The 21,226-nt window shown below is 37.6% G+C and overlaps 1 protein-coding gene across 2 annotated transcripts in view; it reads left to right on the top strand.

Moving 5' to 3' along the window:
- POLQ (DNA polymerase theta) overlaps positions 1-21,226 on the top strand; it is a 109,636-nt gene that overhangs the window by 75,957 nt on the left and 12,453 nt on the right. For both annotated transcript variants that reach the window (XM_033211084.1, XM_033211085.1), the window contains 4 exons: positions 3,816-3,942; positions 4,610-4,731; positions 12,226-12,410; positions 15,454-15,565. In XM_033211084.1, the coding sequence (XP_033066975.1) occupies positions 3,816-3,942; positions 4,610-4,731; positions 12,226-12,410; positions 15,454-15,565 (546 nt within the window). The remainder of the gene's footprint in view (positions 1-3,815; positions 3,943-4,609; positions 4,732-12,225; positions 12,411-15,453; positions 15,566-21,226) is intronic.

Here is a 21,226-nt window from a genome sequence, read left to right on the forward strand (position 1 = left end):
TCATATGCAATATTTCTTATGATGGCTAAGAATTCAAGTGTTGATCAAGGGGTTCAGTAAAGTTTTACACCTATAAAATACATGCTTTTTCCAAAGCATAGATACATACTACCTGGGTACAGAGATGAGTATTAGTTCCTGCTTTTATTTATTTTTATTTATTTATTTATTTATTATTTTTTTTGAGACAGAGTTTCACTCTTGTTGCCCAGGCTGGAGTGTGATGGCACGATCTTGGCTCTCTGCAACCTCCACCTCCCAGGTTCAAGTGATTCTCCTGCCTCAACCTCCCGAGTAGCTGGGAATACAGGCACACACCACCACACCCAGCTAATTTTTGTGTTTTTAGTAGAGATGGGGTTTCGTCACGTTGGTCAGGCTGGTCTCGAACTCATGACCTCAGGTGATCCACCCGCCTTGGCCTCCCAAAGTGCTGGGATTACAGGAGTGAGCCACTGTACCCAGCCTGGTTCCTGCTTTTAAGTACTTGTATAGAGTAACTGGGATGTCTGAGACAGTACTTTCAATGTGAGTATACACAGGAATTAAATATTTGAGTCAGTGGTCTTATCTAATTTCAGTCCCAGCTCTTTTTTGAGCCTCTTAAGATTTCTCCAAGTTGATCTGAGTAGGCCTCTGGGGCATCTGTATAAGTAAGTGTCTTATTTTACCCAAGCAGAAAAGAAAGCTGTAGAGTCCTTTGGTTATTTCATGGACCTCTTGAGATAAGTAAGAGTGTAATCTTATGAAGAAAAATGTATTCTTTCTCTAGGCAATACAAAACTCTAAATATTTGCCAAATGTGATGCGTAGTGGAAGAAAGGGTGGCTTTAACTCATTCATAGAGGAGGCAGGCAGTTTAGATTGGTGGTATAGAATGTGGGCTTTGACATCAGAAATCAGGGTTTGAATCCTGGTTCTGTGAATCTTTAGACAAGATCCTTAACCTCTCAATGCCTAAGTTTTTTCATGTATAAAAGAAGGTAATGGGCCGGGCACAGTGGCTGCTGCCTGTAATCCCAGCACTTTGGGAGGCCAAGACGGGAGGGTCACTTGAGCCCAGGAGTTTGAGCCTGGCCTGGGCAAGATAGTGAAACCATGTCTCTGTAGAAAGTCAAAAAATTAGCCATGCATGTGGTATCTTGTGCCTGTAGTCCCAGCCACTTGGGAGGCTGAGATAGAAGGATCGCTTGAGCCTGGGAGGTCAAGGCTACAGTGAATTGTGATTGAGCCACTGCACTTCAGCCTGGGCAACAGAGTGAGACCTTGTCTCAGTCAATCAATAAATAAACCAATAAATAAACAAGGTAATAACAGTCTTATCTCACCTGGTAATTCTGAGGATTAAATAGTTTCATAGATGTAGAGTATTTAGAATAGTGCGTGGCTCCTAGAAAGCGCTCACTATCAGTTGCTGCTGTTACCTAGTGCGGAGGCTTTGTGAGGCGCTGCTTTTCTCTACTTGCTTTATCCCTTGTTCTAAACTTTCTAAACTTGTCCCATCCTAGTGATATCTTGCCCTGTTAGTATTTAAATTTCACTTTGAAACATACGCTAGGCTGGGGACGGTGGCTCACGCCTGTAATCCCAGCACTTTGGGAAGCCGAGGCGGGTAGATCACGAGGTCAGGAGATCGAGACCATCCTGACTAACACGGTGAAACCCTGTCTCTACTAAAAATACAAAAAATTAGTCCGGAGTGGTGGCGGGCGCCTATAGTCCCAGCTACTCGGGAGGCTGAGGCAGGAGAATGGCGTGAACCCGGGAGGCGGAGCTTGCAGTGAGCCGAGATAGCAGCACTGCACCCCAGCCTGGGCAACAGAGCAAGACTCCATCTCAACAACAACAAAAAAGGAAACATACGCTAATAATATAAACGTATGTAAAATAAAACCCTCCGGGATGAAAAGACAACATCAACCTAGAATTTTCTTTTTTTAATATTTATTTATTTATTTATTTATTTATGTATTTATTTATTTATTTATTTATGAGACGGAGTCTCGCTCTGTCACCAGACTGGAGTGCAGTGGTGTGATCTCGGCTCACTGCAACCTCTGCCTCCTGGGTTCAAGCGATTCTCCTGCCTCAGCTAATTTTTGTAGTTTTAGTAGAGACAGGGTTTCGTTATGTTGGCCAGGATGGTCTCGATCTCTTGACCTCGTAATCCACCCACCTCGGCCTCCCAAAGTGCAGGGATTACAGGCATGAGCCACAATGCCCAGCAACATAGAATTTTCAATGGTGTTGCACATTTATTTGTTCTTTACAAAGCAGAAGATAAAATCAGTAATAATCCTTCTGCTTTGTTTTTTGTAAAGAACAAATATGCAACATTTATTTTGGTTTTGTTACTGATTTTACTTATCAGTGAATTTAGAAATGTATTTTAATAATATTTTATAACTTTTATAATATTTAGAAATACAAACTTAAGCATAGCAAAGCCATTTCATGAATATATTTCATGTCCATTAAGCTATATATTCATTCTTTGTAATTTATTTTTACCATATTTTTGGTCTGCCAGTGTTGCCTCATTAATTCAACTAATAGACCAGAGTAGTGTGCTGTATATTAAGTGTTATAGAAAAGAAGACAATGTGTTGACGTAAAAAGAGCCTTGGCTGCCTTCCTCTGCTGTTTGTTAGCTTTGTAACACTGCACAGGCCATTTAATGACAACAATTATGTTAAAGGTTATCACTGATTGAGCACTTATTTTGTGCTAAAAGCTAAATGACAAATATATAATATCAGGGGATCATTCAGAAAAACAATGTCCAAGTCACTTAAAATGTCTGATTTATCAGAAGATGATAGAGTTATACATAGCTAGTAGACAGCCTGTTACAATGAAGAGTGTGTCATAAAATAGAGTTTTAGTGTTACTGATAGTGTTATAAAAATCACAGTAACAAAATTACTCAAACTTTTTTGGAGTGATACTTAACATGTTTTCATGTTTTAGAGAAATTCAACCAATAAGTAAACAAAAGATGTAAAATATATTGGGAAATAAAGGTTTTATAAGCTTTTTTTTTTTTTTTTTTTTTTTTTGAGACAGAGTCTCACTTTGTTGCCCAGGCTGGAGTACAGTGGCATGATCTCAGCTCACTGCAACTTCCACCTCCCAGGTTCAAGCGGTTCTCCTGCCTCAGCTTCCCAAGTAGCTGAGGATTATGGGCACTCGCCACCGTGCCCAGCTAATTTTTTTTGTTTTTAGTAGAGACGGGGTTTTACTATGTTGGCCAGGCGTATAAGCATTTTTTAAAAGAAACAGCTTTCTGTTCACTGGAAAATTTACTATTAACCACGTGATTCAAGTTTCACCTGATTCAGTACTTCTAGTCAGTACTATTGTTGATTCTCTTGATGAATGATAATGATGAAGAACAGCCAGATGATGTCTGAAAGTGATGGGCTTTAGAAACTTCAGTGGTTGTTTCTCCTAAAATCCATTTGATTAGCCTTTACTCACAAATATGGCCACTAACATGTTGTAGGGCTGAAATCTGATACTCATTTTAGCATAGGAATAGTTCAGTTTATCAAATTACTTCTCATTGTGGGATTGTTTTCTGTGTAAAACATAGTATTTTAGCCAATTCATACATTCATATATTTTGGGATGGTCTTGTACTTATTTTATCATTGTTAGACACATGAACATGATGAAAAATATTTAAATGTAAATTTATTTCAGTTCAGCATTGATAGTCTACATTTTTAAGATAATCCAGAAATGTGAATACTGTTAAAACAAATACCAGATTTTTTTTTCTAATTTTGTATCTTTATTCTGCTTGATTTTAGGACGAATAACCTTTACAGAACCAAATATTCAGAATGTGCCAAGAGATTTTGAAATCAAAATGCCAACACTAGTAGGAGAAAGCCCACCTTCTCAAGCTACAGGCAAAGGCCTACTTCCCATGGGCAGGTAGGCACTGTTTCTCTGTATATGTATTAATAAACTTTTGTAAGTATGAATGACTCAACATAGCTTATTAGAAAAATAAATGAAATTAATTTTATGTTTCAGACGTACCCATTTCTGTCCTAGACCATTTTGAATTCTGAGTCCCATCTATAAAGAATCTAATTCATGTTTAATTGAATGTTTGCTAAAAAAAAGTTCTAATGTCTTTGTTAAGCTTTAAAGTGAGTCTCAGATAAAGGTTTTTTTTTTTTTGTTTGTTTGTTTGTTTGTTTGTTTGAGATGGAGTCTTGCTCTCTTGCCCAGGCTGGAGTGCAGTGGCGATCTCAGCTCACTGCAACCTCTACCTCCTGGGCTCGAGCAATCCTCCCACTTCAGCACCCTGAGTAGCTGGGACCACAGGCATGTGCCACCATGCCTAGTTAATTTTTGTAGAGACAAGGGTCTCACTTTGTTGCCCTGACGAGACCTGAACTCCTGGGCTCAAGCAATCTGCTCGCCTTGGCTTCCCAAAGTGCTGGTATTACAGGTGTGAGCTACCACATCCAGCCCTCAGATAAGGTTTTTATTAAGTTTCTTAGATGGAAATACTGATGTTACTGAAAATCAGACCTTTTTCATATATTTGAGACTGCTTCATGTCTAACTGATGATGTTGTTTGCACCATAGAGGAAAAAATAAGAAGGACTGCAGCCTGAACCCTGGACGCCAGGCACAGATGGAGGAGAGAGCTGCAGACAGAGGAATGCCATTTTCAATTAGCATGCGACATGCCTTTGTGCCTTTCCCAGGTAAGGTGGCTGATAGCTTTGAAGCTTCTCATTGCTGTGAGAATGTTTTTCAAAGCATGGATAAAGCCTGAAATATGAGTGAGACTTAGAGCATGCATTGGTCCCTCCATCTTTCTGTCTACAGTGGAGCCTGCCTTTCTCCTTTGTTGTGCCGAGTTTATAGCAGCCATCGTCTCCATGATCTGCTCTGTGGAAAACTTTTATGGTGTGTGCTCAGCAGCAACAGTCTGCTGAAACCATGTTTTCTAATGTCATAAACTTCTTTGCAAAGTCCAGTTGATTTTGTCAGTCTTCATCCTCTTTAACTTGTTTACAGCATTTGTCACTGTTAATCAACTCCTTCAATTTCTCTTCTCCCTTGACCTGTAAGGGCACAGTTTTTCTCTCCTTCTAACTTGTTTGCTTTTATGTTTTTTTCCTCTTTTTCTGCACTATTGCTTCCTATTGCATGGGGTAGCCCCAAAGCTATTCTCATTCTGCCTGACCTCTCCTCAGTACTCTAGTCGTAAACCTTTTGTTGTCAAGACATTTGGAAGTGATGATGTAACTTGCAGATCATCCCGACTGTTAGTATACTTATTTGTTCTTTAATCTTTCACCAGCTGGCAAGTCCTAGTGAGCACAATTAACCATCTGAATTTATTTAAATTCCATCAGAAACTTTTTGCCAGTGGTGAATTCAGACCTATGATGACATGCCCTGCTTGGCAATTTTTAGTTTTACTTACATCTAAACTATCAGCATACAAAATTCTATCAAAGTTATCCAAGGGAGTCCCCAGAAGGTCTGTGTGGTGTATTGTAATTTCTTTTTTTTTTTTTTTTTTTTTGAGACAGAATTTTGCTCTTGTTACCTAGGCTGGAGTGCAATGGTGCAATCTCGGCTCACCACAACCTCGCCTCCCAGGTTCAAGCGATTCTCCTGCCTCAGTCTCCCTAGTAGCTGGGATTACAAGCATGGGCCACCACACCTGACTAATTTTGTATTTTTAGTGGAGACGGGGTTTCTCCATGTTGGTCAGGCTGGTCTTGAACTCCTGACCTCAGGTGATCCACCCGCCTCGGCCTCCCAAAGTGCTGGGATTACAGGCGTGAGCCACCTCGCCCGGCCAAGGTGTATGGTAATTTCTTTCTTTCTTTCTTTCTTTTTTTTTTTTTTTTTTTGAGACAGAGTCTCACTCTTGTCCAGGCTGGAGTGCCACAGAGTTTTCTTAAAACTCATGAATCAGTTTGTTTGTTTGTTTGTTTTCCTGCAGCTTCCTCACCCCTCTCAGTCTTCATAGAAATTCTGGAGTAGGAAAATGCAATTGACATGCTGAATAGTACATCAGAGTCTCCTTGCTCTGGATTAGACTTTGGCTTAAGAGAATGTTGTGGCTGGTTTGATTTTTATTGTCCAGACCACTCAAATTTTCTCCATATTAGCAATAAGCCTGTTTTGCCTTCTTATCAGTTATGTGTGCAGTGGAGTAACACTTGTAATTTCCTTCAAGAACTTTTCCTTTCCATTTACAACTTGACTAACCGTGTGACACAAGAGGCCTAGCTTTCAATCTATCTCAGCTTTTGACAGGCCTTCCTCACTAAGCTTAATCAATTCTAGCTTTTTGGTTTAACACGAGAGATGTGACTTTCCCTTTCACTTGAACACATAGAGGCCATTGCCATTGTAGGTAGATTAATTAGCCTAATTTTAATATTGTATCTCAGGGAATAGGGAGTTCTGAGAGAGAAGGGAGAAAGGTAGGGGAACAGCCAGTCAGTGGAGTAGTTAGAACACACACAAAATTGATCAATGAAGTTCACTCTTACATGAGTGTGGTTCATGGGTTGTAATAATAGTTAATATCAAAGATCACCATAACAGATAATAATGAGAGGGTTTGAAATAATGTGGTCATTACTATTAATAAAATGTGCCAGAGTGAACACATGCTGTTGGAAAAATGGTGCTGATACACTTGCTCCACTCAGAGTTGCCAAAAACCTTTAATTTCTTTAAAAAAAAAAAAAAACAAAACACTGCAATATCTGTGAGGCATAATAAAGTCCAATTAGCAAGGTATGCTTGATTTTATAAAACTTATATTTTGAAAAAGTAGATCACATGCCCAAGTTGTTTCAAACATACTTGAAAGTATTTCTCACAAGGCGTGGTGGCTCACAACTGTAATCCCAGCACTTTTGGAGGCCGAAGCAGGAAGATTGCTTGAGTCCAGGACTTCACGTCCAGCGTGGGCAACAAAGGGAGACCCCATCTTTACAGAAAGTCAAAAAATTAGCTAGTCATGGTGGTGCGCACCTGTAGTCCCAGCTACTCAGGCGGTTGAGGTGGGTATATCATATCACTTGAGCCCAGAAGGATGCAGCTGCAGTGAGCCATGATCATGCCACTGCACTCCAGCCTAGGCGAAAGAGCAAGACGCTATCTTAAAAAAAAAAATTTCCGGTAACTGAATTGAGTACCAGAAACTCATTTTTAAAAAAATTGCATCTGCATTGACAAAGCTGGTTCATCTTTTTTTTGGAAGTATTAATTTGACTTTGAAGCAGAAACATCCATTATAAAACAATGTCTATACAAGTTAAGTAAATTTACTCTTATGTTACTCATTATTACAAGTTGAGTATCCCTTATCTCAAATCCTTGGGACCGAAAGTGTTTCAGATTTTGGAATATTTGCATATACATAATGTGATATCTTGGGGATGGGATCCAAGTCATAACATGAAGTTTATGTTTCATATACATCTTATAGACATAGCCTAAAGGTAATTTATACAATATTTTAAATTTTGTTCATGAAACAAAATTATAACTTTGACCTGTTACAACAGGTCAATTGTAGAACTTTCCACTTGTGGCATCATGTCAGTGCTCAGAAAGTTTTAGATTTTGGAACAGTTGGATTTTGAATTTTCAGATTAGGGATGCATACCTATAGTATGTCAAATTCAAAGGACTATTACTTAAATAAAAATGCAACTCTAAATTCATCAACATCAGAGCATTTAAAAAATTTTTAATATTTTCAATTTATATAACATGTTGATTGTAATTAAACTATACTGCATATTGATTTATTCTTGAAAAATGCATAAAATTATTATTAGTATTGTTGTTGTTGTTATTGGTAGAGATGGGGGTCCTGCTATGTTACTTAGGCTGGTCTGGAACTCCTGGGCTCAAGTGATCCTCCAGCCTTGGCTTCCCAAATTCTTGGGATTATGGGTGTGAGCCACTGCACCCAGCCCATTATTAATTTGTTTTATGAAAAGTTTTCATTACAAATAAGTTCTCTTACCTGTCTAGCTAGATCAGAAGTACATTTTTCACTTTCTTGGAGCCTCAAATATATGCTGTGTGATATCAGTCAAAAAACATAAATCACACTGTTCTTTTTGTCTTTGATTACTGAATACTTGGCAAATGTTCTTTTGTTTCAAGAAAATATTGAATTGGAGTACAGTAAATCTTTGTAGGACTCATGAATGAGCTTTGACAGAGTACACAAGATTGTTAAATTCATTGTTAGAAATTTTCAGCAGTTCCTTAAGCTGGTGATGACTCAGCATTTGTACACATATATAAAATAATTTTAACTGTATTGTAACACTTTTGATGGTCTGATTTAGAAAACTGAACATAAATCTTTTTTATATATATAGTAGAATGAAGAAATAGGGAAACATCATTCTCCTGTTTAAAATTCTAAAAAAATAGAGGTTTTTAATGACAAAGCTAGAGCATTGTCAATATGATGAAAACCAATTTTTTCATATCTATTTAAAATTATTCTTTGACAAATGTGAAAGATTCCAAAATATCTGTGTCGCTGGTTTGATTTTGTAAGCTAATAAAATTTGGAAGTCCACTGAGACAAAGCCTATTCAGAATATTAATTAAGTAGTTACTCGGTTATGGAACAATTTATCTAAAGCCAAAAAAGAAACACTTGCAATTTGATTGATCTACGATACTGTTAGGTTACCATTAGACTCTATGGGTAATTGGTGGTGTATTAGTCCGTTGTCATGCTGCTAATAAAGACCTACCTGAGACTGGGTAATTTACAAAGGAAGGAGGTTTGATGGACTCACAGTTCCCCATGGCTGGGGAGGCCTCACAATCATGGTGGAAGATGAAGGAAAGGCAAAGGGACATCTTGACATCTTACATGGTGGCAGGCAAGAGCTTATGCAGGGGAACTCCCGTTTATAAAACCATCAGATCTTGTGAGACTTACTCACTACCATGAGAACAGTATGGGAGAAACCAGCCCCATGATTCAATTATCTTTACCTTGCCTCTTGACATGTGAGTTTTGTTACAATTCAAGGTGAGATTTTGGATGGAGACATAGCCAAATCATATCAGGTGGGTTATTTGAAGATCTTTCGCTTTTTGTAAAATGTGATTGATTCTTGTTATTCATGGTAGGTGCATTCTGCAAAGCCACAGTGAACACTAAATTAACAAATACTGAAGCATTGCTGCTAGTATGCGGACGTTATGGTTGCCACCTTGTTGAATCTTTGGATTTTGTAGTCTTCACTAATAGAATATAAAGTTTTCTTTTGTCAGACAATTTACTTTCACATCAGCTTGGTCATTTTGAGGCCTTTAAAGGTTTGCTAATAAATGCTTAGAGTAGCCTGGCTCTAGGGCTAGGTTATTCCTGTTCATAAGGTATGGCCTTTCTGGAGTCTGCTTGGTGCTAAAGTTGTTTAACAAGATTTCTTCTCGGTCTTGTTACAGCTTGATCATTTCTTAGCATTCAAGAGTATGTTGTTGAAGTAGTTGTTTAGCTGAAAGCTTTGCAGTATTTGTTCTTCCTTTAGTAATATTTATTTCTTCAGTGTTTGTTCTTTGCTTGGTGCCCTGCACTTTCTCCGTGCACAACTTAATATTTGATCAAAAATCCAAGGAGATTCCTGTGCATATTTCTGGTGCTCCTTTTATGCACACCTTTTTTCTCTCCAAATTCCAGCTGTCTCAAAGCCCTAAACTCTAGACTCTGTTTCCTTAGTTCAGAGAGAGATATAGTGCTGTGTTTCAGCTGCCTTTCCCTGCTACAGATTCTGGAAAATGCCTCCATTCAGATCCCTAAGCCTTTGTGTGGCTCACCTCATTTTCTACCCTTCTCAGTGATTATAGTTTTGCATGGCTTGTTGTCTAACATCTGAGAACCATTTTTTTTTCTCCTTATAATTTGTCCAATTTTATAGTCACCTGTGGTAGGAAGTCCACCAAAGTTGTGGTCATTTACAGGTTGAGAATCCCTTATGTGAAATGCTTGGAACTAGAAGTGTTTTAGATTTAGACTTTTTTTTTTTTTTTTAAATTTACACTATATTTACCAATTGAACATCTCTGATTCAAAAATCCACAATCTGAAATGGCCCCAGTGAGCGTGGTGTTTGAGCATCTTGTTGGTGCTCAAAAAGTTTTGGATTTTGAAGCATATTGGATTTTGGAATTTTGGATTAGGGATGTTCAACCTCTATTTTAAATCAGTATTTATCTCTGTTTTTGAATAGGTTATTCATTAACATAGTTCAGAAATCAACATGATGTAAAAGATGTGTATTAGGAAGCTTTGCTTCCTTCCCTATCATCTACACTATCCTTCCCAACTCTTACAGATTACTACATGTATGAGGTTTTTTATGTTTTTTGACGGTATTTTCTTCCTTCCCTGTCATCTACACTATCCTTCCCAACTCTTATAGATTACTACATGTATGAGGTTTTTTATGTTTTTTGACGGTATTTTCTTCCTTCCCTGTCATCTACATTATCCTTCCCAACTCTTATAGATTACTACATGTGTGAGGTTTTTTATGTTTTTTGATGGTATTTTCTTCCTTCCCTGTCATCTACACTATCCTTCCCAGCTCTTACAGATTACTACACGTATGAGGTTTTTTATGTATTTTGACAGTATTTCTTTATGCAGATATAAGCAAATATGGGTATATAATCTTTTCTTTCCCTATTTTTACACAAAATTAGCATTCTGTATATACTATTGTGTACCTTGCTTTTTTCATGTAATGTTTCTTTTTTTGTTTTTATTTTTGAGACGGAGTCTCACTCTCACCATGCTGGAGTGCAGTGGCAGGATCTCAGCTCACTGTAACCTCCAACTCCCTGGTTCAAACAATTCTTCAGCCTCAGCCTCCCAAGTAGCTGGGATTACAGGCATGCGCCACCATGCCCAGCTAATTTTTGTATTTTTAGTCGAGACAGAGTTTCACCATGTTGACTAGGATGGTCTCGATCTCCTGACCTTGTGATCTGCCTGCCTTGGCCTCCTAAAGTGCTGGGATTACAGGCATGAGCCACCGTGCCCGGCCGTAATGTTTCTACACTAGAGACTTCTGCTTATCAATAAGGACATTTAAACAAAAACCAGTTTAAACTATGTGCAGGCAATCTGTGCAGCAATCTGTGGGCTTGTTTGCTGAGTCATGGAGTAAAAACCTGCTTAATTTCAATAGATATTGTTAAATTGCCAACTAATGGGGAGGAGATTACCATTTTACTTCTCAGTAACGATGTACGAGTGTTTTTCTTCTTAGCCTTGTCACAGAATATTGTCCGACTTTTGTAATTTTTGCAATATAGGTGAAGAAAAATTGTTTCTTGCCATAGATTTTTCATTTCTCTTATAAAGTTGAGCATTCTTTAATATGTTTAAGGTTCTTTTGTTTTTAGTATGTCTGAACTTCTTATTTATAGTTTGTCTTTTCCTCCACAAGTAACAACTCTTCTTATGAAATGGCAATGAGTCCTTTGTGATACCAGTTGCAAATATTTTTCTAGTTTTTCTTTGACCCTGCTTTAATTTTTTAACTTTGTTTTTGTTTTGTCATGCATATCTAATCTGCCCATTTCTAATCTATAGCTAAATTGTTTTAATCCTTTTAATAACTTGCTCACCTGTTGACCACTTGATTTTTTTCACTGAATGACTTTGTTATTGTCAAATCAGGGCACACATTTCTCTCCAGCCCACTTAACATTTGCACACTTTGGACACCAGTTTTTTCATTAATTAATTCATTCAACAATCGTTTGTTAAGGGCCTATTATCTACCAGCAACTGTGCAAGGTTTTCTGTAGAATGAAAAGGAAAATTAAGCTTCCTATTCATAAGTACTCAGAGCAAAATAAGAGAGGCATGAAAGCACCATTTTGATTATATGTCAGGTGCTGTAGGAACACTGAGGAACACACTCCACGGTGGGCAGATGTCCGGGTGGCTTTACCCAAATTATATGTACTTGAAAGCTACATGGAAAAAAGTGACCTAAGATACAGAGCCGAATTCCATCATATTAAGAGGAAGGTTTTAACTTTTGGCATGTGATTTCAAAGTTCTAAGTTAGAACTAAATTTTTGTCATCCTGCTCAATTATATGATATAGAACTTGGAATCTGTGATACGGAACTTGGTACTAGCTTTTCTGAAATCACTTCTACTTCAGGTGGTTTAATACTGGCTGCTGACTACTCCCAGCTTGAACTGAGGATCTTGGCTCATTTATCCCATGATCGTCGTCTCATTCAAGCATTAAACACTGGAGCTGATGTTTTCAGGAGCATTGCAGCAGAATGGAAGATGATTGAGCCAGAGTCTGTTGGGGATGATCTGAGGCAGCAGGCAAAACAGGTGATTTTAGTGAACATGCTTAATATAAAGGAGAAGAATTCAGTGACTCAAAAAATTTTAAAAATGGTCTCAATTATTTGCAACTGAGAAAGTTTCTCCAACTTTGGATCTTTCAAAGCACATTTCATCTGAGCTTATCTCATGGTATTCATTATATTTTCTTTTGTGGTGGCAGTAGAAAGAACCAGAAAGACTGAGATCTGAGGCTACTTCGTGTCAGGAAAACCATATGCATTTAAAGCCATTATATGGCTAGTCACAGTGCCTGGTACTCAGTAGATGTCATTGTGGCAGTGGTGGTAAGAGTGTGTGTTAGTGTGCACCCGCATGTGTGCTCGTGTGTATACTTAAAAAACATGTTTCTAAGCCGTGTGCAGTGGCCCACGCCTGTAATCCCAGCACTTTGGGAGGCCGAGGCAGGCAGATCACAAGGTCAGGAGATCGAGAACATTCTGGCTAACACAGTGAAACCCCGTCTCTACTAAAAATACAAAAACTTAGCTAGGCTTGGTGGCCGGTGCCTGTAGTCCCAGCTACTTGGGGGGCTGAGGCAGGAGAATGGCCTGAACCCAGAGCTTGCAGGGAGCTGAGATAGCACCACTGCACTCCAGCCTGGGCGACAGAGCGAGACTCCATCTCAAAAAAAAAAAAAAAATCTTTCTAGTCTGTAAGTGTTCTGAGGTAAAGTTCCATATTTTCGTGTTTATGTTTTTTTATAGCATCAAGCCATAGTGCTTTGTATAGAAGGTGGTCTCTAAATGTTTGTTGAAAAATGTTGCTGACCTGTAGATTATAGTTAGTACCTGATAGCTTTTTAGCTCTTGAAGTTATTGGTTAGTTAATCCACCTATTAGGCAAAGAGTAAGTCAAAGGCCACATTTATGCCATTCCTTGGCCTGGGTTAACACAGATACTTTCTTACCACATGACTCGTGGGAAATCGGATGCCATTTGCAAGACAGTAGGATTGCTAGCTGACGTAAATGCACATCACTGTACTCTGAGATCCTGCTGTTTTTGTGTTTTTGTTTCACATTTATAATTCTAGTTCCTCAGAGCTGTAGGGTTTATTTATTTATTTATTTATTATTTATTTATTTTTTATGGGGAGGTGGGATCTCAATTTGTTGCCCAGGCTGGTCTTGAACTTGTGGCTTCAAGTGTTCCTCCCACCTTGGCCTCCCAAAGTGCTGGGATCGCAGGCATGAGCCACGGCACCCAGCCTCACAGCTGTACTTCTTGACTGGCTCATCAAGCATGGAACACTTTCTCCAACCACCTGTTTAGCACCAACACTTGTTTCTTCCACTATTTAAAAAGCCAGCTCTGTCCTCTCTGTCTGTTTAATCCCCAGAGGGATCCTGCCTTTAGCAAGAATCAAACCCTAGGTAAAATAGATAATATTCCCATATTTTATTCTCATAACCCATGAGATAGCTATTATTATTACTATCACCATTTTATAGAGGAGGAAACTGAAGCACAGAAAGTAATTTGCCTAAGGTCATGTAGCTATAAGTGGTAGAGCCAGAATAAATTCAGAATGCCAGAACTTGGGCACCCTGACTTCCTATCCAACACACTTCCCCGCTGGAGGCAGCTGCTTCTATTTAATAGATTCTCACATGATTTAAGAGTGTTTATGCTATACAAGTTTTTGTTTGTATCACCATGCACTGAACCACCTAATCCCTGAGCCTTGCTGAGATCTCAGACAGCACTAAGTAACATGAGTTAAAAAAACAACAGTAGTAATCCCAGCACTTTGGGAGGCCGAGACGGGCGGATCACGAGGTCAGGAGATCGAGACCATCCTGGCTAACATGGTGAAACCCCGTCTCTACTAAAAAATACAAAAAAACTAGCGGGCGACATGGCGGGCGCCTGTAGTCCCAGCTGCTTGGGAGGCTGAGGCAGGAGAATGGCGTAAACCCAGGAGGCGGAGCTTGCAGTGAGCTGAGACCCGGCCACTGCACTCCAGCCTGGGCGGCAGAGCCAGACTCCGTCTCAAAAAAAAAAAAAAAAAAAAAAAAAAAAAAAAAAAAAAAAAACAGTAGTAACAACAAAACAAAACATGAAAAAGAAAAAAAGGAAAGGAAAAAAGCCCTCTCTCAATATATTAAAAAACGTGGGGATGGGGGTAGACTTTAGTTAGCTTATCATGTTGAAAGTTTTTTTCAGAATTCTGATAATCATGCAAGTTATCTTTTTGGATTTTATTTAATGATATGTATACAGAGCTTGCTTTATGTCAGTTTCCTAAACAGTTATAAGTAAAACCTAACAATCCTTTAAACCTAACAATCCCGTGATATAGATATTACTGTCTTCATTTTATAGATGAAGAAATTAAGGTACAAATTGGTTAAGTGACTTGTGCAAGATTATACATTTTGTGAATGATAGAGCTAGGCTTTGAACCCCGGCAGTCCTTATGATTAAATCAGATTTTCTTTAATGGCCTATTTAGATCATTTCCCTTCACCATTCCCAAAATTTTCTTAGGTGTTTTTGTTTGTATTTAAGTGAAACGAATTCTGCAGTTGTAACATTTTAAGTGGCTGCAAGGTGAAGAGGATATTTTTTACCAGTTATGTCTTCGTCATAAAGTCACGAAGCCTACTCTTTCTACTCTTCAAGTCGTCTTCAAGGGCAAGAAGAGGGATGTTTGTAATGCTTCTATTCCCTGACTCCTAAGCACTTGAAGTGGAAGTTAATGAAGTTCTGTGAGGAGTAAAAAGTTGCTATAAAGACTGCTGGATAAATGACAAATAGTCAAAAATAAATTTTTCCTTAGATCACACATACCTATTCATTGATACTCCCTCCTGCCCTCTTCTCTATCTCTCAAAAAGTAGTGCTGACAGGCAGAAAAGATGTTTGCTGGATATCAGCCTCTGTGGATCTAACCCACCAAAAGCAATCTAATCATTTTTTGACTCACTGTGAAATAAAAAGTTTGCTGAAATTCCAATCCTAACGAACCCTTTTATTTGCATTTTATGTACTTATAACCTTTATTTGTTGGATGACTCCCTTTCAGATTTGCTATGGGATCATTTATGGAATGGGAGCTAAATCTTTGGGAGAGCAGATGGGCATTAAAGAAAATGATGCTGCTTGCTATATTGACTCCTTCAAATCCAGATACACAGGTAATTTATCTTCTAGATAGTATTCTTTTCAACCATCTTACCATATTAAATTTTAAAAAATTTGTAAGTGGAATTTTCTTTTGAAATATCTATTAGTCAGACATTTTCATCAGGCATTGTTAAGGGTAAAAAATATTAACCTTATAATCACTTACTAAGAATGTGATAATCTTATTTCATATTTTTCATTAAAGTAGGGACAGAATAGTAAAATGCAGTTGATGTAAATCTACTGTGTCATTGTGAACAACCCATAAAATCTAGGAGTTGACTGGTGCTTTGGTTTAGATAGCCGTAGTTCGAAACAGTTAACTATTGAGTATATATACTAGGAACTCTGATAATTGCTAATTAAATATATGAGGAATTCTGAGAACAATTGCTGTTATGGAGCAGTTTGAGTATTGTCTTAAATGATCTTTTTTGCCTGTTTGTTGTGGTATAATTTACATATAATAATAAGATTCACCCTGAAAAAGGTATATAGTTCTGGGAATTTTGCCAAATGCATATGGTCATAAAATTTACACCACAACCAAGATATAGAACCATTACTCTATCATCCCAAAAACTTCTTTTATGCTCTTTTTAAATCAACCCTGTCCTTTACCCCCGTTGGTACTGAAGCAAACAATGCAATATGGGCATGGTGGCTCACATCTGTAATCCCAGCACTTTGGGAGGCCGAGGTGGGCAGATCACGAGGTCAAGAGATCGAGACCATCCTGGCCAACATGGTGAACTAAAAATACAAGAATTACCTGGGCGTGGTGGCATGCACCTGTAAATCCCAGCTACTTGGGAGGCTGAGGCAGGAGAATCACTTAAACCTGGGAGGCAGAGGTTGCAGTGAGCTGAGATCGCGCCATTGCACTCCAGCCTAGGAGTCAAGAATGAAACTCCATCTCAAAAAATAAAATAAAATAAAAAATGAAAAGAATCAAGGGGAAATTCTGGAGTAGGAAAATACAATTGGTATATTGAAGAATATCAGAGTCTCTTAATAGCCGAATTATTCAAGCAAAAGAATTACTGAGTTTGAAGACAGGCTATTTGGAAATTCACAGAGGAGACAAAAAATATAAAAAAGGATGAAGCACACCTGCAACATCAGAAAATAGCCTCAAAAGGGAAAATCTAAGAGTTATTGGCCTTGAAGAGGAGGTAGAGAAAGAGATAGGAGTAGACAGTGTATTCAAAGGGATAATAAAGAACTTTCCAAACCTAGGGAAAGATATCAATATTCAAGTAAAAGAAAGTTGTAGAACAGATTTAACCCAAAGAAGACTGCCTCAAGACATTTAATAATCAAACTCCCAAAGGTCAAGGATAAAGAAAGGATCCTGAAAACAGCAAGAGAAAATAATCAAATAATATACAATGGAGCTTCAATATGTCTGGCAGGAGACTTTTTAGTGGAAACCTTACAGGTCAGGAGAGAGTGGCATGACATATTTGAAGTGCCAAAGGAAAAACAGCTTTTACCCTGGAATGATATATCTGGCAAAAATATTAATATCCTTCAAACATGAAAGAGAAATAAAGACTTTCTCAGACAAATGAAAACTGAGGGATTTTATCAACACCAGAGTTGTCCTACAAGAAATGCCAAAAAGAGTTCTACAATTAGAAAGAAAAGGATGTTAATGAGCAATAAGAAATCATCTGAAGGTACAGAACTCACTGGTAATAGTAAGTATGCAGAGAAACACAGACTATTATAACATTGTAATTGTGATATATAAACTACTATTATCTTAAATAGAAAGACAAAAATATTAATAAAAAATAACTGTAAAAGCCTTTCAAGACATTGGCAGTATAATAAGATATAAATAGAAACAACAAAAAGTGAAAAAGTGGGCTGGGCATGGTGGGCCACACCTGTAATCCCAGCACTTTGGGAGGCAGAGGCAGGCAGATCACCCGAGGTCAGGAGTTCAAGACCAGCCTGGCCAACATGGTGAAACCCCGTCTGTACAAAAAATGCAAAAATTAGCTGGACATGATGGTGGGTGCCTGTAATCCTAGCTACTTGGGAGACTGAGGCAGAAGAATCGCTTGAACCTGGGAGGCAGAGGTTGCAATGAGCCGAGATAACGCCATTGCACTCCAACCTGGGAGACAAGGTGAGACTGTTTCTCAAAGGAAAAAAAAAAGGCTTATAAGACATTATTTGCAAGTCTCATGGTAACCTCAAATTAAAAAAACATACAACAGATACACAAAAACTAAAAAGCAAGAAATTAAATCATACCACCAGAAAAAATCACCTTTATTAAAAGGAAGACAGGAATGAAGGAAAAAAAAACAAAAAACACACAGAACAACCAGAAAACAATAAAATGGTGTTGTCCTTAACTGTCAGTAATAACATTGCATGTAAATGGACTAAACTTTCCAATAAAAAGACACAGAGTGGCTGGATAGATTTTTCAAAAAAAAGAAAAACAAGACCCAAATGATCTGTTGCCTACAAGAAACACCCTTCACCTCTAAAGATATAGATTGAAAAGAAAGGGATGGAAAGGAGATTCCATGCCAATGGAAACCAAAAAAGATTAAGAGTAGCTATACTTGTATCAGACAAAATAGATTTCAAGACAAAAACTATGAAAAGAGACAAAGAAGGTCACTATATAATGTAAAAGGAGTCAATTAAGCAAGAATATAAGAATTGTAATATGCACCCAATATTGGAGCACCTGGACATATAAAGCAAATATCATTAGAGCTAAAGAGAGAGAGAGAAAGATCCCAATAATAACTGGAGACTTCAACACCCCTCTTTGAACAGTGGACAGATATTCCAGACAGAAAATCAACAAAGAAATTATATTAAATCTGCACTATATAGACCAAATGGACCTAATAGATATTTATAGAACATTTCATTTAATGGCCACAGAATACACATTTTTCTCCTCAGCACATGGATTATTCTCTAGGATAGACTATATATTAGATCACAAAACAAGTTTTAAAATATTCAAAAAACTAATATCAAGTATCTACTCTGACCACAATTGAATAAAACTAGAAATCACTAACAAGGAATTTTGGAAACTATACAAGCATGGAAATTAAACAATATGCTCTTGAGTTACCAGTGAGTCAATTAAAAAATTAAGAAGGAAATTTTAAAATTTCTTGAAACAAATGATAGTGGAAATACAACATACCAATACCTATAGGATACAGCAAAAGCAGTGCTAAGAAGGAAGTTTATAGCTATAAGTGCCTACATTAAAAAAAAAGAAGAAAAACTTCAAATAAATAACCTAAAATGCATCTTAAAGAACTAGAAAAGTAAGACCAAGGCAAATCCAAAATTAGTAGAGGAAAAGAAATAATAAAGATCAGAGCAGAAATAAAGAATGAAATTGAAACAAAGAATACAAAAGAATAACAAAACGAAAAGTTGGTTATTTTTTGTTTGTTTTGTTTTGTTTTTGAGATGGAGTCTTGCTCTGTCATCCAGGCTGGTGGGCAGTGGCATGATCTTGGCTCACTGCAACATCCACCTCCTGGGTTCAAGCAATTTTCCTGTCTCAGCCTCCCAAGTAGCTGGGATTACAGGTGTGCACCACTATGCCTGTCTAGTTTTTTATTTTTAATAGAGACAGGGTTTTGCCACATTGGCCAGGCAGGTCACAAACTCCTGACCTCAAATGATCTGCCCATCTTGGCCTCCCAAAGTGCTGGGATTACAGGTGTGAGCCACTGCACCTGGCCTGAAAATAAGTTAGTTCTTTGAAAAGATAAAATTGACACACCTTTAGCCAGACTAAGAAAAAGGAGAAGATCCGAATAAAATCAGAAATGAAAAAGGAGACAGCACAATGAATACTCCAGAAATTCAAAGGATCATTAGTGGCTAAGATGAGCAGCTATATGCCAGTAATTTGGAAAATCTAGAAGAAATGGGTAAATTCCTAGACACATACAGCCTACCAAGATTGGACCATTAAGAAATCTAAAACCTGAACAGTCTAAGAACAAATAATGAGATTGAAGCCATAATAAAAAGTCTTCCACAAAGAAAAGCCTGGGGCTCAATGGCTTCCCTACTGAATTCTACCAAAAATTTAAATAACTAATACCAATCCTACTGAAACTGTTCTGGAAAATAGAGGAGGAGAGAACACTTCCAAACTCATTCTATGAGACCAGTATTACCCTAATAACAACCAGACAAAGACACATCAAAACAAACAAACAAAACCTACCTACTGGCCAATATTTCTGATGAAAATTGATGCAAACATCCTCAACAAAATAGTAGCAAATGGAATTCAACAATATATTAGAAAGATCATTCATCGGACCAAGTGGGATTTATCCCTGGGATGCAAGGATGGTTCAACATATGCAAATCTATCATTGTGATACATCATATCAACAGAATGAAGGATAAAAACAATATCATTTCAATTGATGCCAAAAAGGCATTTGATAAAATTCAGCATTCCTTCATCATGAAAACCCTCAAAAAACTGGGTATACAAGAAACATACCTCTACATAATAAAAACCATGTATGACAGACCCACAGCTAGTGTCACACTGAATGGGGAAAAAGTGAAAGCCTTTTCTCTAAGACCTGGAACACGACAAGGATGCCCGCTTTTGCTTTCATCACTGTTATTTCAAATCACATTACCTGACTTCAAATTATACTACAGACATATAGTAACCAAAACGACATGGTACTGGTATAAAACAGACACAAAGACCAATGGAACAGAATAGACAACCCAGAAAGAAACCCACACATCTACAGTGAACTCATTTTCAATGAAGGTATCAAGAACGTACACTGGGGAAAGACAATCTGTTCAATAAATGGTGTTGGGACAACTGGATATGCAGAAGAATGAAACTGGACCCCTATCTCTCCCCATCACTGTTATTCAACATAGTACTAGAAGTCCTAGCTCGAGCAATCAGATAAGAGAAAGAAATAAAGGACATCCACATCAGAAAGGAAGAGGTCAAATTCTCGTTGTTTGTAGAAGATACGATCTTATATTTGGAAAAACCTAAAGACTCCATCAAAAAACTGTTAGAACTGATAAACAAATTCTTTAGTAAAGTTGCAGAATACAAGATCAACATACAAACATCAGTAGCATTTCTATATGCCAGGAGCAAACAATCTGAAAAAGAAATCAGGAAAGTAATCTCATTTATAATAGCTACAAATAAAACTAAACCCTTAGGAATTAGCCAAAGAAGTGAAAGATCTATGTAAGAAAAACTATAAAACACTGATGCTAGAAATTGAAGAGGACACAAAAATATGAAAAAATATTCCATGTTCATGGATTGGAAGAATCAATATTGTTAAAATGTTCATACTCCCCAAATCAATCAACAGATTTAATACATTCCCTATCAAAATACCAATGACATTCTTCACTCGTCACAGAAATAGAAAAAAAAAAAAAGTACTACAATTTATATGGAACCACGAAAGACCTAGAATAGCCAAAGCTATCCTGTGTAAAAAGAACAAAACTGGAGAAATCAAATTACCTGACTTCAAATTATACTACAGACATACAGTAACCAAAACGACATGGTACTGGGATAAGTACTGGTATAAAACAGACACAAAGACCAATGGAACAAAATAGAGAACCCAGAAAGAAACCCACAC

This window comes from Trachypithecus francoisi, unplaced genomic scaffold (genome assembly GCF_009764315.1).
Source record: "Trachypithecus francoisi isolate TF-2019V2 unplaced genomic scaffold, Tfra_2.0 Lachesis_group0, whole genome shotgun sequence".
NCBI lineage: Eukaryota > Metazoa > Chordata > Mammalia > Primates > Cercopithecidae > Trachypithecus > Trachypithecus francoisi.